This window comes from Solanum tuberosum, unplaced genomic scaffold (assembly GCF_000226075.1).
Source record: "Solanum tuberosum cultivar DM 1-3 516 R44 unplaced genomic scaffold, SolTub_3.0 scf00136, whole genome shotgun sequence".
NCBI lineage: Eukaryota > Viridiplantae > Streptophyta > Magnoliopsida > Solanales > Solanaceae > Solanum > Solanum tuberosum.
In genome coordinates this window covers 542,136-558,265 of record NW_006239061.1, presented here as the reverse complement: position 1 = coordinate 558,265, position 16,130 = coordinate 542,136, and the positions used below count along the sequence as shown (strand labels likewise).

Below are 16,130 nucleotides of genomic sequence, written 5' to 3'. Positions count from 1 at the left end.
AAATAAAAACTTCATTAGTCCTTCTCTCATGAGAAAGAATGTTTTTGACATTCCAACTAGTTAACACAATTTTAGAAGTGGGAAAAGTTTAAGTAGACTTACCAGCAACAACGACATCATATACCATACCGTGTAATCTTATAAGTGAAGTCTGAAAAAGATAGTGTATACGCAGATCTTACCCAACTTAAAAAAGGTAGATAGACTGTTTCGATATTCAAACAAATTTACTAAAAAAGCTTAATGAGTATATGAGGATTAACCCCTTTTCTCCTCCCTAAGACTTACACCTATTGAGAAATTTTGATAATTCAATGATTGGAAAAGAGAATTAGCAATGAATTGATCCACAGAATAGTACTGTGACCATTACTGCACAGCCTGTAAGTTGCCTTGAAAATCTTTTGAGAAGCCGACAAGTATGAGATAATTCCAAGCATCCCCATGTGAGATTTTCCCTTTTTTTTCCTCACCACTCCAGCTTCTCTACTTGCTCTGCTCCCTTCCTTCAACTTAGTGTCACTTTCTTGAGACTGTGTGACTTGTGAGTTTTCTTGAGAAAATTCTCTGCTGTGAATTCTGTTTTCTAGTCTTTCAGCTTCACAACATGTGGGAATCAGAAAATGAGTCTGTTAGTGGAAGAGATTATGGTAATGGAGTTCACAGTACCAGCAAGAATGGAGTCAAGACTGATAGTTTTGAGCAAAAAGGACAATCTTGGTATGTACTAACTACTTGTATTACTTCTTTAAAATGGTTCAATTATATGGTGACTTGTTGGAATACCTCAACTTATGTGTTCTTTGAATAGGTATGTAGCAACTGATATCCCAAGTGACCTTTTAGTTCAAATTGAAGATGTAAATTTCCATTTACACAAGGTAACTCAAAACACTTTAAATTTCTATCTCATATCTTATTCTTGTGGAAAATAATATGACTGACTAGTTTCTCTTTGTTTACTTCACTACTAAATATGTATAAAAAAAAAAAAAAGTATCCTTTGCTTTCTAGAAGTGGGAAAATGAACAGAATCATATATGAGTCAAGGGATGCAGAATTGAGCAAGATATCTTTAAATGAGTTACCAGGTGGACCTGAGGCATTTGAGCTAGCAGCAAAGTTCTGTTATGGTATTGCTATTGATCTAAGTGCAACCAATATTTCTGGCTTAAGATGTGCAGCAGAGTATCTTGAAATGACTGAGGATTTGGAAGAAGGCAATCTTATATTCAAGACTGAAGCTTTTCTCAGCTATGTGGTTTTATCTTCATGGAGAGATTCCATACTGGTGCTAAAGAGCTGTGAAAAGTTATCACCATGGGCTGAAAACCTACAAATTGTTAGAAGATGTAGTGAGTCCATTGCATGGAAAGCTTGTGCCAATCCAAAAGGTATAAAATGGCAATATACTGGTAAGCCTGCAAGCGTTTCTAGTCCGAGTAGAAACCACCAAGTACCTCCTGATTGGTGGTTTGAAGATGTTACGATTCTCAGGATTGATCACTTTGTGAGAGTGATTACTGCAATCAAGGTAAAGGGAATGAGACATGAACTGATAGGTGCTTCCATTATGCAGTATGCAACTAAATGGCTGCCAGGTTTAATCAAAGAAGGATCCGGATTGGCGGAAGATGGCAGCAATAGCAGTAATAGTAATGGAAGCAGTAGTTGGAGAGGGGGTCTCCATATGATAATAGCAGGATCAGGAGAAGAAATACCAACTGTCCAGGCAAAAGATCAAAGGATGATTGTTGAAAGCCTAATAAGCATACTCCCACAACAGAAGGACAGTGTTTCGTGTAGCTTCCTTCTTCGACTATTGAGGATGGCAAACATGCTTAAAGTGGCTCCAGCTTTGATAACAGAACTGGAGAAACGCGTAGGCATGCAATTTGAGCAGGCTACATTGGCTGATCTCCTCATACCATCTTACAATAAAAGTGAAACCATGTATGACATTGATCTCGTGCAGAGGCTTTTGGAACATTTCATAATTCAAGAGCAGACAGAAAGTTCAAGTCCTAGTAGATATTCATTCCCCGATAAACATATGCACGATGGAAGTCAAAGGGGTACAAATCTAAATGCCAAGATGAGGGTGGCAAGGCTCGTTGACAGTTACTTAACAGAAGTATCTAGAGATAGAAATCTTTCCTTGACAAAGTTTCAGGTCTTGGCTGAGGCTTTGCCAGATTCAGCAAGAACATGTGACGATGGACTTTATCGAGCAATTGATTCCTATCTCAAGGTATTTTAATATAATCCTGACAATTTTATTGTTGGGTGCATCATTAATTGATATCCTTAAAGCCATTGCTGATGTTTTTGATTTATCATGAATATAGTTGGCCTTTCTGTTCTGAAATCTCGTTGTTTCAAAAACCAACAATATTAGCCTGCTTACATATCTTAGGAGCTAAACAAACTTACAGTTATACATTATAATTTTTCAAGTAAAAGTGACATATGCTTAAGAATTCTAGAATGTTGTATATCCTAAAGATCAAATTGATCACATAGAAGTAAATCATCTGCAAATATTGAAATTATACTGTCTGCATCATAGAATTCTAGCCCAACATGCTTATCCTTTTAACAGAAACTCACTGATATACAACATAACAGGCCCATCCAACACTCTCAGAACATGAAAGAAAGAGGCTTTGCAGGGTGATGGATTGCCAGAAACTCTCTGTCGATGCTTGCATGCACGCTGCTCAGAACGAAAGGCTCCCACTACGAGTCGTGGTGCAAGTTCTCTTCTCTGAGCAGGTGAAGATAAGCAATGCAATAGCCAATATCTCTCTCAAAGATGCAGGGGAATCTCATTATCAACCCCTGGTATCACACCATAAGTCATTGCTTGAAGCAACGCCACAATCATTTCAAGAGGGATGGACAGCAGCCAAGAAGGACATCAACACTCTTAAGTTTGAACTAGAGACTGTGAAGACTAAATACGTAGAACTCCAAAATGACATGGATAACTTACAGAGACAGTTCGATAAGATTGCAAAACCAAAACAAGCCTCAGCATGGACTGCAGGTTGGAAAAAGTTGAGCAAGCTCACAAAAACGACAAATGTAGAAACACATGACATCAGTAGTCATATCCCAAATGCTGAACAGACCACAAAGCCTAGAAGGTGGAGAAATTCCATTTCCTGAGAAGGAAAAGGCTATGATAGAAGACTACCGGTTACAAGATTACCTCACAAAGTCATTCTGTGTTCCCTAATATTCAAGATTATCATGATTCTCCTATCACAAGAGTAGTTAAGACTTTCATTTTCATTGTAGATAGAAATTGTGATAATAGCACAATTTATTATAGATTCTCTAGTTTACTGGTGACTGGTTTCTCTGTAATGATTGTACCATCTTAAATTTGCATTCGGAGGTGCAGTAAAACTGGTTTTGCTGGTATGCATACCACCACTGACATGCAGTTAACTTATTATTATTCTGTGACTATCCGTAAAGAATTACTACATGAATATAAAAACCAATTTGACCAAGCGTAATACAGACTAACGTAGTATTTAATGTCAGTCGAGAAGTCATTAATTAAATGAATAAGATGCAGCACTGTATGTGGTCTCTCAACAGGATGTACTTCATTAGAGCAAAAAACTTAGTGAGGTTGCTTAACTTTCAAGAAAATATTTGATTACCACTAAATGGTTAGAAAACTGTGGTGAAATGGAATATCAGAAGCATTGCATAGCTTTCTGAATCAAGTCATGTCTTAACCAAAAAGATAAAAAGGCAACATAACATGGCAAGTAGATACTTTAAACTTCCAAACAAATGAAACAAGGAGATAATGGAACAACTTAACTTGACAAATCCCAGAAGTTAAACATAACAGCAGGAACGAATGTTTTAGAGCTCTATATCTCTCTGTCTCTTCTAGTTGTTCCTTCTTTCACTTTTCATCTTTAGGTACCAAGACTACAAGATTAGTACATCTATCTTGGTGGACTTGTCTGTCCAGTAGTTGAAAGTTCAGACAGATGGGATCGAAAGCCTTTCACGTTGAATATATAATAGAATTGGTTAGGAATTGACTCCTTCATTGTTCTATGTACAAAATGCATATAACATGGAAATATTAGAGGACAAAATCTTGGGAACTACTTCCTCCATGACACTCACTAGATAACAAACAAGGTTGTTCATTGACTGGTGATTAATACATATATGTTGTATTCCTCAATTTCCAATGATGATATTCATTAAATGAATCTCTGTACCTTCCACTTATTGAAGGTATGCAAACCTCATTGATCTTTATGAGTTATGACATATATAAAGTTTGATGTTCGGTGTAGAAGAACATATAAAGGGGTTTATATGATCTTGAACTATCGATGTATTGCATTTGGGTGTTCAGATCCTTTCACAAACATGGCTCCAAAAGACTAACTCGCTAACAGACCACATTCTTGGAGTTTTACTATTCTCCTAAAGATACGTGAGGCGAAATTTCAAAAACTAGTGCATAAAGAATGAACCACAATGTAGAATAGTAACCACAAAGCTAAACTAAGATGAGTGTTGTCCAACACAAGAATTGTTATACATCGGAACACTTTTTTTCCTTAATAAATTACATGTTACAATCATGCTTGTTAATTAGTAAAGTTTCTTTTCCTCATTAGGATTAGTAAGGTAAGGCCCTAGTCTCCGTTGCTTGTACTTATCCTTGTTGAGGATCTTTTGTTTTTGTTAGTAATAAAAAGTCGCTAGACACGCCATCTCTTTTTCCTTTTTGCAGTTACTCTTTGGTTGAATATAATTAGGTTTGCCCCTGCTGGATGTGCTTTAGAGATTAGACCATTAACTTCGGTTAAAGTAGGTAGAAAAGTGATATTAGTGTCAAAGTCCTAAAATAATAATAGGTATACCATTTATGTATATATTTCTTTCTAAAGAAGAAACGAAAATTATAACCAATTGCACACTTTTACACCTTTTTCATTGAATTTCAATATCTGAATCATAGCTTGCAATACTTTCAAAAGAGCTGTGATTATGCATGTTGGCATGGTAGCCCTTTTCATAGTACAATTAGGGATCGTTTGGTAATATTAGTCCCAAGAGCTAACAATTTGAACTAAAAATGGTGGGGCTCAATCCCATATAGAAGGTGAGATAGCCTAATCTTAAGGATATTCCTGTCTATCCTATCTCGCGTACCAAACAATCTCTAGGATTTAGTTTACATGATTAAATCCATTTATATTCAATAGTATAATGAATTTTTCCCATCATAAATGCAATTTAAATTGCTTTATTAGATAATTCTTTGCCTTAACTTTCAAATTACCCACTTAGTATTATAAATAGTTATATATAATTTAATCTGATGGTATACAAACTTTTTAGAACATCAATGTATAGAAGTTAATCTCAGAGAACATTAATTTTTCTCCTTGCGGAAATAAAATAACCCATTTTCCGTTTGATAACAGTAAACTTCTTTTAGCAGGCAACGATTTCAACTTCAAGTAAGATAACAGTAATTAGTTCTAACGTTTATAAATATATAACCACATAATAATCAAACATAGACATCAGTATCCATTCAACAAAAGGTGCAAGCAAATATGAAAAGGATCACAAGAACACAGAGGACGCAAAAATAAAAATATCGAAACAAACTATATTTTATTACTAGTATATTATTTTAAGTAGAAAAAGCATAAAGACAACACACACAGCAATAATAGCATGAAACACAAGGGTCCATCAGGCTCATAAAAAGACACCACGCTGAAAAGACTCACAAGTCTCCAACTACAACTCACCCATCCAAAGTGGAAACAAACCTAACTTTAAGACAAGATTTGATCATGTCTCTCCATCACCCTTTTCATGATAAGGGGCCCCTTTTTCAATGCACCTTCTTCAACACCAATGCCCTTTGTGGAATCAACAGAAAGATCAAAACATCATAGCTACTCATTCTGACCTATAACAGTGGGAGATAGCAAGCCACTCTGACCCTGTGCTGGTGGGAGATAGCAAGTACCAAGTGAAATAGTCGCACAAACTGACCCTGACATAACCAACCACAAAAAGAAAACCATCATACAGTCATTCAATTCAAGAAACATAATAGGGTGGATGGTGGGACCCCAAATCACCAAATGCGCATGCATAGAATCCATGGTTTTCTCAAGATTTTAAAGGGTCCCCCCTCATTTACAGCACTCATCTTTTGAACTTTGAAATTCTACTTTCTTAACCACAAAAGCTAAAAATAATCATTCCTCGTCGACCAAAAACATTCCCCTTTTTGTTCTACCCCTTGCAAGTAAAAGATCAAAAGAATCCCACTAAATCTTTTCCTCTAGTGGATAATAATACTTGTTGCACTGTAGGACTGATGAGGATGGTAAATGCTTCACAATTTAACTACTTTCAACCAAATAATGATATATGGCTTTTCTGTACTATCCAAGCAACTATACCCCTAAAAATCCATAATGCTACTGTTGTAGGGGTTGGATACTAGTCTGTTCTTTAACAAGAGGCTGGGGGATACTCTTGAGGGAGCTCAGATACTAAGGCTTCGGCTTTACCCCTCAAAGACTTCAAGTAATTGATTGCTACATCAATAACCAACAACGGGTCCTTACTCTTTATCCCAGGAATCAAGCTCTCAAGAATCCTCAAGGTTTCACGAATTTTAACTTTCCTTTCCCTAGTGCTCAAACTGGAATCCTTATCCTTCCCACTAGAAGGAAGAGAGCCTCTCACACATCTTGCTTCCACATCATCATTGGGCCATCTAGATCCTATGTATGATGATTTCTTGTACCCACCATCTAGCAATCTTAGCCTTTTGCATGTGCCATCAGAACTGGCAACTTCTTCTGTAAGTTCCACAGACTGTTGCTCATGCTCACCGCAGCCGCAGCACCCCTGTTTTGCACAAGGAGAGCGATCTGTGCTAGTTACTTCATCATCCTCACCATAAACATCATCATCTTCGTCGCCTTCAATGTCATCAGAAGAGAAAAGCAAGGCATTGATGTCATCTGTATCTTCATGCGTATTACTTTCTTCACCATTTACATAACTTTCATTCGATTTCTCTCCAATAATGGGCTTCACATGAGATCTCTGCTCTACTACAACATTCAGGTTCTCATTTTGATGCAAACCATAAGCACCAAACACTTCTTTCGGTGTAATAATTTCATTCTCAGCAGGACGACCTTGACTAAAGAAGAATCTAGTTTGATTCCCAGATTGATCACAAATGAGAAACCTCTTCTGAGAACTTGTAGATGCATCAGTTGGTGGGGACTTAAACCCAATCAAGTGAGGAAGAAAGCGTTTAGTATCACTTGGATACTCATTTTTGGTGGGAACTAAGTTTGGCAGCCAATTGACTCCATTGTGACGGGCGTCCTTGGAATTAGGCAAACAAGGGACAAAGCTTGAACGCCTAGGAGAAACTGCATTTGCAGCACATATGGCAGGGGTATACAGAGATGGAACACCAAGGTGATGTTCAGGTTGCAAGAGTGTAGTGGCATAATTCAAATTTGGTGAAGTCCATGCAGGATCCTGCTGGTAATATTGGAGCTTGCTGGTTGTAACCATCTAGACAGAAGAGAAACCTAACATGCATAATGTAAGAAATTAGATGGAAATCCATAGGCAAAATGCAACAGAAGTTTAACAGAAATAGCAGCAGAAAGACTAGATGCATACCAGTGATATGGATTGTACAAATTCCACCTTAATTTACTTTAAGGACGCAAATAACAAGAAATTACTATAAAGCTGGATTTAAAACAAAGGCGTGAACTCAGAGAATCTACGTCACAGGCTTCAACAACTGACGGAAGTATTCAGCCTGGTAAGCAAAAACAGACTGTAAGTTTGGCAGCTTTTCAATTACATCATAGAAGCCCACAACTGAGAAACAACAGTTAAATATCACAGTAATTATCCATAAGTGAGGCAATAATATAGAACGAACCTGGCAATTCTGCAATGGTTGAAAGCATGCTATAACCCTAACTCTAATTGTTGCTCTCCCCGTGATTCCATTCTCATGCTTTAAGGCCCGAAATCTTGTTTGGCTTGCGGCTTGGCACACCATAACTACTTTCAACCTTCCAATGATATTCAAAATCTATGCCAAAAGACAATATCTGAAGCCCAAGAATAATAGGTACTAGCTTTCGGAGGAAAATGGAGACTACAACAAAGGAGAAGCTTGAGGAAATTGCAGTATGAAAAAAGCAATCTGAAAGACCAATAATGAGCACAGTGACAAAGTGCAAACGAATCAAAATCTGGACTAAGAGGACTTAATTTGATTAGCAATTGTCTATCTTTCAGCTAATCCTATAGATTTATCAAGAAAAAAGACAAAATTAACTGGTTACAGTTGATAGGCAGATGAAGAGAATGGTGAGGGAAAAGAGAAATCTGGTTTAATAGGAGAAATGACTTAAAGGATCACCCTGCAATACAAGTTCAAGGGGATGACGCAACAAAGCACATCAATTGACAGGCTCAGCCACCGCATATTGTTACTTCTTTACGCTACAGAAGTTTTCGCAGTCGTGGTATGTTGTCAATAGGAAGTTAGTGCACCTGAAACATTTGGCAGCATATGCATCAAAGTCCTGAACCAGAACAACTAAACAGTTTGCAATGTAATATCACCAAAATCCTTAAGAGAAAAAAGATTGTGAGTTACCAGACAGCGACGGTTTTTTACCCACACAACATACCTGAAACCTATCTCTTATTCCATTTCATATGAATAAAATTCAAAAAAAAAGGCTAAAAGGAATTGAAGGGATGTGGAGTAACCTAGGCACAATCAACCTCAATAACCTAATCAAATCAGGCTCCTACATCATGACATTATACAGCTCTCTATGAGTTCTCATGAACTTAAACACTAAAACCCAAACTAAATCCAGATATCCTTTGCAATAAATATAAAATTGATAAAAAGAAGCAAAACTGGTGTTCTCAATAGTAAAACCATAAGTTTAAGGCCAAATCTTGCAAGAAAACCCCATCAAACAAATGCTTCTGAAAATCTTTTGAAGAGGCAAAAACACACACACAAGGAGATGAAATCAAGAATTCAGAAAAAAACATCAAGAAAACCTAAACATGAAAAAATGATGCGGGATTTTCCAAGATTAGACAAAAAGATATCCCACAGATCATAACCAAACCAGATAAATCAAAGGGCTTATAATTTAAGTATCAAGAACATAAACAGTGTGCATAGTAAAAAATTCTAGTGAAAAACGTACAATGAAGAGATCCAAGACAAGTGTAAACCAGCAAGCAGTATGCAGAGACAGAGAGAGAGAGAAGCAAAGGCAGAATGTAAACAGGTAGAAGATGAAAGAAGTGATGCAAACATCAAGAAAAAACACACATGGAGATAAAATCAAGAATTCAGAAAAAAAAAACATCAAGAAAACCTAAAGATGAAAAACTGATAAGAAGGGGCTTTCCAAGATTAGATAAAAGATATCCCAAAGAACATTAACTTTCACCAAACCAGATAAATCAAAGTGCTTATCATTTAAATTATCATGATTATGTTAAAGAAACATAAACAGTGTGTAAACTAAGAAAAAAATGGTATTGAAAAACTTACAATGAAGAGAGGCAAAATGTGAAGTGATTATTGTTTGAAAGTAGAAGAAGAGCAGGTGAAAGAAGAAGTGATGTAATTTGGGTAGGATAGCATTATATATACGTTCCAATGACAACTTTACCCTTCATTACAATCATAAATACAATGGTATCCTTTCATGGTTTTTTTTTTTTTTTTTTTTGTTGATGTTTGAGTTGACACACCCATTAATAAAACAATTATTGATATAAGTATTTTACCATATAATTCCTACTAATTAGTGTCTAGTATCGGTTTTGAAAAATGATATGGAGAATAGTATTTAATGTTAGGGGTAAAACATAGACTGTTTTTGTTATATCAAAAGTGATAAGTAAAAATGAAAATATATTTTAGAAATAAGTTAAATGGTTAAGAAACACTAGTATTTTGAACTCAAGATTCAAACCAATGGTCTCACATAAAATGAACGAATTGAGTACTAAACAACTGTTATTAAACCCTTCTTCATAAACGTGCAACAAAATCAACAAAAATGATGATTTTGCGATCAAGTATAATTATTAGCAATGATTATATTCAACCAAATTGCATAACTTAATTTCTTAAATTACATAAAATAAAATTATTAGACCAAAAAAATTATCGCTTATATATTCAAGTAGTATAGTTTATTTTAAAATGTCATTTTCACTTGAAAAAATTATTATTTTTTCGAATTTTACAATGAAACATGGTCAAACCCACACTTAATTTAGTCCCTCGTGTATTTTTTTGAATTTTACAATGGAACATGATCAAACGCACACTTAATTTAGTCTCTCGTGCCCTTGATATTTATGAGGATCATGCCAGTATTGATAAACTTTTAAGGACTCAGGCCGCGACTTTAGGAGGCAATGGGTGTTTAAGGTCCATTAAACATCATTAGAAAGTTAAGCAGAAAGCATAATTGTAATTTGAAAAGCTTAATTACTACTCCACATGACTCCAAAAGAGAAAATAAAATGATTAACACCATGGTGTGAAATAGGACTTTCAGCCAAAGCAGGTTCAACCACTCCCTATATTATATTAGATTCAATAATACTTTATAATAATCGACAACCACTCCATATAATTAAGTAAATTTTCAAATAATGAATAATCATAAGAGTAAATTTAGGTCTACACTTTTCAAGACACAAAGCAACCACTAGCATCAATTAAAGGGATTTGTTAGTTTCTTGCTGATTTATTTAGACATTGCAACAATGGAGGTTGGCAGTAGTGACACAAAAGAAGAGATGTGTAGAGTTGTGAGACATTACCAAATTAACATGACTGAAGGCTGCTTACCAGACAGACCAATTTGATCTCTAAATGGTAATTGAGAGATTAAAAAAAAAAAAAAAAAGGGGGGTTGGTTTATAATACTTTATAATAATCGACAACCACTCCATATAATTAAGTAAATTTTCAAATAATGAATAATCATAAGAGTAAATTTAGGTCTACACTTTTCAAGACACAAAGCAACCACTAGCATCAATTAAAGGGATTTGTTAGTTTCTTGCTGATTTATTTAGACATTGCAACAATGGAGGTTGGCAGTAGTGACACAAAAGAAGAGATGTGTAGAGTTGTGAGACATTACCAAATTAACATGACTGAAGGCTGCTTACCAGACAGACCAATTTGATCTCTAAATGGTAATTGAGAGATTAAAAAAAAAAAAAAAAGAGGGTGGTTGGTTTGACAGCAAAGTATGTAACAAATCAAGATGAGTATCTTACTGTGGAGAGCCCTTGAGGGGTACTGATGATAGCTAATGATTGATGTGGTAGGCCCTCATGGTGTTCAAATGAGATTGTGGGAGCACCTACTTGGCCACAATCAACTGGCTCAAAGTTGGTGGGGCTTCTTCTGTGCCACACTAGGAATCAAAGTTTTCATGATATACTATGGAGACAAATGAACTCTTAAAGCAGTTAATCCTGTCACTAGACTCGTCAAAACACTATTATTTCTTAAATTATCACCTCATCTAATTGTGGCCTAAAGCAAACTAACGAGGTCATTCCAGATTTGCTCAAATGATCATTCAAACTCCAGGCAATGTCGTATGGACTAGAATGGTGCATCAAGCAAAGGGATAAGATACATCATAGCTAATGAATGGCAAGGCTGGCATTCCTTGCAAAATGACACAATCAGTGAATCGGATTAAGAACCTGGTATTACAGTATGACATAGTTATCAAACACTGCCTGACAGAAGCTAATCAAGTTGACAAGCACCAGCTACAAACTGGAAAATTCCTCAGACCATCGTGAACATCAAGAGTTGCCTCACAGATAATTAGAGATCTTTTGATTCTCAACAGATAGACCAAGGAAACCCGGCATAAGAGCTGGGATTGTCCCTCCTATAGTGTACATCTTATTGTTGTTAAATAAAATCCCACCCAGCATACCCTTAAAGAAGAAGGGAACAACTGGCAAGACACAAGGGTACACCACCTCAGAGACAATTTCACATATTTCCATTCCCATTTTTTCCTCCTAGTTTGTCAAATTGAATTTCCACCAATTCTTTTAAGCTGTCAATTTTTGTGAAGAAACATTAGTTATTTACAGAAGGCAATAGGCAAGCATATGAAGAGGACGAGGAGAATAGTATCCCATATTAGTTGGAGTTGACCATACAAACTCTTACATCCATTCCATATTATATTTAATTACCAACTAATTTGTCTTGTAATGCAAATTAGTAGTCTCAATGTATGACCATTATCCAGAGAAAAGCTAGAAAGCATTTATTATCGCCTTAATCTGTTTCAACAAGTTGCATTAGAGTAAAGAGTACATGAGCAGTTCTGATACCCTCAAGCTATCTACTGTATAGAGTACACAACAGCTCCATCAGGATTGCCCAAATGTTAGCAAATTGCTCATTGTGCACCTAAGACTTCAATCTCAAAAACCAGAACTGAGTTTGGCTGAATACCCCATGCTGGAAATCCACCAGCACCATAAGCATAATCAGGGGTGCACTGCAAAATTAAAGACATCAGTTTAAACCTCTCCTTATAGAAGATCTTAATACATAAAAGTCTAGAAACTTTTTTCAGATATGTACACAATTATAGCAAGATTAATACTCTTAGGAAGAATCTAAATATTGTATCATCACCATTCTATTATAAACTTTTCAGCCAATCCCATCAAAAAGATGGAGATGATGTGACCATGAAATGGGCAGTTACTATGAGGCAGAAATTGAAAAACGACCATTAGGGGGAGCCATCTGAAACCATCAATATATTTGAGTATCAATGGTAGAAAACATCATAATGTCTACCAAAGCCGTCTTAACCACTAGGCCAATAAAGTCATCACTTGAGGCCCAATATTTTTGGGGGCCTCAATTATTATTTTTTTAAAAATACTTATATATATATTATTTTTTTAAAAATTATATGTACTTTTAAAAAAAAATTAAACAAAACATGTAAGAAGTATATTTTAAAAAAATGACCGTTAGTTTTTCCACTTGGGAATGAAACATTTTTTGGGAATAATTTCCTTAAGTGGGAAGTTGTGTTTCCTTATTTATCTCCTAAAAATTTGACCCTACATTATTATTTGCCTTATACTCGTCTTTTTTATTCTCTATTTTATTATTTTTATTCTCAATATTGAACTCTCTCCTACAATCTTTTTTTTATTTACTATTGCTTACAAGTTACAAAAGAACAAAAATTGCTTTTGGGTGTTTCTTCAAAATCTCAAGAAGTGTAACAAGCAATTATTATAATAATATTATAATAATATTGAAGGAACACAACACTATGTCGATATTGTTTTATCAACTTGTCAAATTCGTGAGCCAAGTTACATTATTCTAACTTCATTTTATAGTTTTCTTGAAAATCTGTTATTGTTGATATTCTTAGTTCATAAGTATATATATATTCTTGTTTTAGTTATTATTAAAATTATTCAATTTAACTATGTCAATGAGAAAATATGATTCCGGTTTTACAAAAAGAGAGAAAAAGAGAACTTGAAGAATTAAATAAATCCCAAAAAGGAGCCTTTGATAGATTTTTAAAAAATAATAAAAATTCTCATTTAAAAAGTATTGCTTATAGAATAATGTTAACAATTCTTGTAATTGTTGCCTCAGTCGAAAGAAGATTTTCAAAACTAAAATTGATAAAATCTTATCTAAGATCAATAATGTCTCAGGAGAGATTGAGTGGATTAGCTATATTATCAATTGAAAAGGAATTACTAAAACAAATCGATTATAAAACAGTAATTAATGACTCCGCATCTAAAAAGGCTAGAAAAGTAGACTTTAAATAAAAATATTAGGGCCCCTCTTTAAGGTTTGGCTTTCGGCCCCAATCTTGTTGAGTCAGCCCTGATATCTACTAATAAGCCAGTCAGCCAAAAGGATTGTGACATTTTAGTGAAGTGAAAATAAATCAAAACTCAATAATGTAAAAATTACTAAGGAGATATCAAGCTCCTTTTTTTCCAATTGCCTCTTAGTTTTCTGACTATAAACCCATAACTCAATGGAAGTCTAAACTTAATAACATGGATAACTAACTCCTAACCATAACTAACTCCGTGATTAATTTTACCTCAACTGAGAATCAAAAGAAAAGAGAAGCCATTTACCGTTAATCGAGCAACTTCTCCTAATTGCATGCCCAGTACTCCTTCATCCCATCCTGTAAAAAAGGAGATATAAGAATAAAAGAAATGCAACCCGAGAGAACTGTCACTATGGTCTACAGTGTTCTCAAAGTTTCTCCCTTTGAAGACCCCAGAAGGAGGTGGGGATTTGTTCATAATGGGCACATGTCTGACAAATATAGAAGGATTTAAATATATGCCAGTACAAAATTTTACCACAGCCAAATTTCACTTCATTAGTCGGATATGAGCTTTCAATTTGATAAAAGAGTGTTAGTTTATCCAACATTAATCTGTTATCACTCAGACACCGAAGAATCAGCTGAATTATGTGTGTGCTTCAAGGGGAAAGCTATCTTTGCTCCTTCCATTGTGTCTTCTCTAGAATGATAGCAAGCCGGTTGTCTTAACTTAAGACCTACCATCATTTGCCAACAGATCTATAACTCTACATGAATCCACCTATGTCACATTTAGACCTCTTTGACCACTAAAGTAGTAAGCTTTTGTTTGCTTTACACAAGTGTAGTTTTCTGGCACTAAAAGCTGTCCAGTAAAAGAGATATAAGCTTCTGGACCACTTCTATGGTCAGAAATCAAGTTTTAGAGAGAGATTTAAAATGAAAATTGAAATCAATAAAAAAAGAAGTGGGATCACTACTATAAGTTCCATTCATGGTTAGTCCAATATAAGATTACTAAATTTTCCAAACTGATTGTCCAATTGAATACATTCTCACGCATTTATTAACAACATATACTAACGCATAAACTAGGGGACAAATCATATAAATCAATATATACAGGAGTCATAAGTACCTTTGATAACTTTGCCTTGGCCGATCTTGAAAGAGAAAGGCTGCTGGCCTGGATCCTTAGTGCTGTTACACGTACAAATTAGGCAAAGATATATACTACACATAAACAACCCTGTATCAAACTTCATAAAAGAAAAATAATAAGTTTACCTCCAGAACTTCTGACTCAGGTCTCTATCTTTCCCTGCAGGCATAAAACAAGAAAAACAATATTAACCAAAACACTACTAAAAACTGTACTTAATAAAGAATCAAACTAAATTAAAGATCCGATTCATCTATTAAGGAGAAAAACAGACTGAATTAGAGATTAAACCCTAACTAATTTGATGCGATTTATCCGATTCATCCCTTGTGAAAAGAAAATGGATCTTTTTCTTGGGGGAAAAAGAAAGAGGACTCACCGTAACCAGTGCAGTGGACGGTAACAGTTTGACCAGACTGTGGTTTGGGGCCATTACCGGCTCTGATAACTTCCTTCTCCACTCCCATTTTTTCCGGTGATTTTGATGAATTCTCTGATTTCTTGTTTTAGGGTTTGATGACTGAAACTGTAGTGCTTGTCAATTTCAAGGATCAATGTCACGTGATTCTCGCGTGCGGCAGCGGAATATCTTCGTTACTTTCCTTTTATGCCCTTTTTCAAACAAAAAATTATATATGGGCGGATTTCTAGCTTGTTCGAGGAGAATAAAAAGTGCTCCTTTTTTTTTACTTCTTCTTTTGTAGTATACTCAAAATATATTTTTTATTACTTTTTTTTATATAAAAATTTACTTAATTTTTCTTTGTACTATCAAGAACCCCAATAATTTATTGGGCATTATACTTCTCTCTATGCACTTTTAATTGTTAAAAAAAATTTGAGTCAAATTATAAAGACTTTAATTAATGTTTTACGATGGATTTTTTTATTATATTGTAATGCAAAAAAATTACGATAATTTATAGTATTTTTTCGTATACTTTTTGAATATCTAA

The 16,130-nt window shown here is 34.9% G+C and overlaps 3 protein-coding genes across 3 annotated transcripts; 1 reads left to right on the top strand and 2 right to left on the bottom strand.

The window, feature by feature from the left end:
• The first annotated feature begins 248 nt into the window (after positions 1-248).
• On the top strand, positions 249-3,429 carry LOC102595778 (root phototropism protein 3-like). Its single transcript, XM_006351681.2, has 4 exons — positions 249-720; positions 812-881; positions 998-2,251; positions 2,629-3,429. Exons 1-4 carry the CDS (start codon positions 608-610, stop codon positions 3,169-3,171), a joined length of 1,980 nt encoding a protein of 659 aa, XP_006351743.1. The 5' UTR covers positions 249-607; the 3' UTR covers positions 3,172-3,429.
• Positions 3,430-5,651: 2,222 nt separating this feature from the next.
• Positions 5,652-9,721, bottom strand: LOC102595453 (transcription factor bHLH143-like). Its single transcript, XM_006351680.2, has 4 exons — positions 9,662-9,721; positions 8,006-8,628; positions 7,735-7,879; positions 5,652-7,640 (listed from the first exon to the last, which is right to left on the bottom strand). Exon 4 carries the CDS (start codon positions 7,621-7,623, stop codon positions 6,535-6,537), a length of 1,089 nt encoding a protein of 362 aa, XP_006351742.1. The 5' UTR covers positions 7,624-7,640; positions 7,735-7,879; positions 8,006-8,628; positions 9,662-9,721; the 3' UTR covers positions 5,652-6,534.
• A 2,558-nt stretch (positions 9,722-12,279) lies between these two features.
• LOC102595124 (peptidyl-prolyl cis-trans isomerase FKBP12) lies at positions 12,280-15,746 on the bottom strand. The gene is made up of 5 exons (XM_006351679.2): positions 15,554-15,746; positions 15,300-15,333; positions 15,151-15,212; positions 14,314-14,366; positions 12,280-12,674 (listed from the first exon to the last, which is right to left on the bottom strand). The coding sequence occupies exons 1-5, from the start codon at positions 15,639-15,641 to the stop codon at positions 12,573-12,575; spliced, it is 339 nt and encodes a 112-aa protein (XP_006351741.1). The 5' UTR covers positions 15,642-15,746; the 3' UTR covers positions 12,280-12,572.
• Between the last annotated feature and the right edge of the window lie 384 nt (positions 15,747-16,130).

Coding starts and splice junctions, on each gene's coding strand:
- LOC102595453 (XM_006351680.2), bottom strand. CDS start 7,623: ATGGTTACAACCAGCAAGCTCCAATATTACCAGCAGGATCCTGCATGG.
- LOC102595124 (XM_006351679.2), bottom strand. CDS start 15,641: ATGGGAGTGGAGAAGGAAGTTATCAGAGCCGGTAATGGCCCCAAACCA. Junction 15,213..15,299: donor CTGAGTCAGAAGTTCTGGAG/GTAAACTTATTA, acceptor TACGTGTAACAG/CACTAAGGATCCAGGCCAGC. Junction 14,367..15,150: donor CCAAGGCAAAGTTATCAAAG/GTACTTATGACT, acceptor CCTTTTTTACAG/GATGGGATGAAGGAGTACTG.
- LOC102595778 (XM_006351681.2), top strand. CDS start 608: ATGTGGGAATCAGAAAATGAGTCTGTTAGTGGAAGAGATTATGGTAAT. Junction 721..811: donor GAGCAAAAAGGACAATCTTG/GTATGTACTAAC, acceptor TTCTTTGAATAG/GTATGTAGCAACTGATATCC. Junction 2,252..2,628: donor CAATTGATTCCTATCTCAAG/GTATTTTAATAT, acceptor ACAACATAACAG/GCCCATCCAACACTCTCAGA.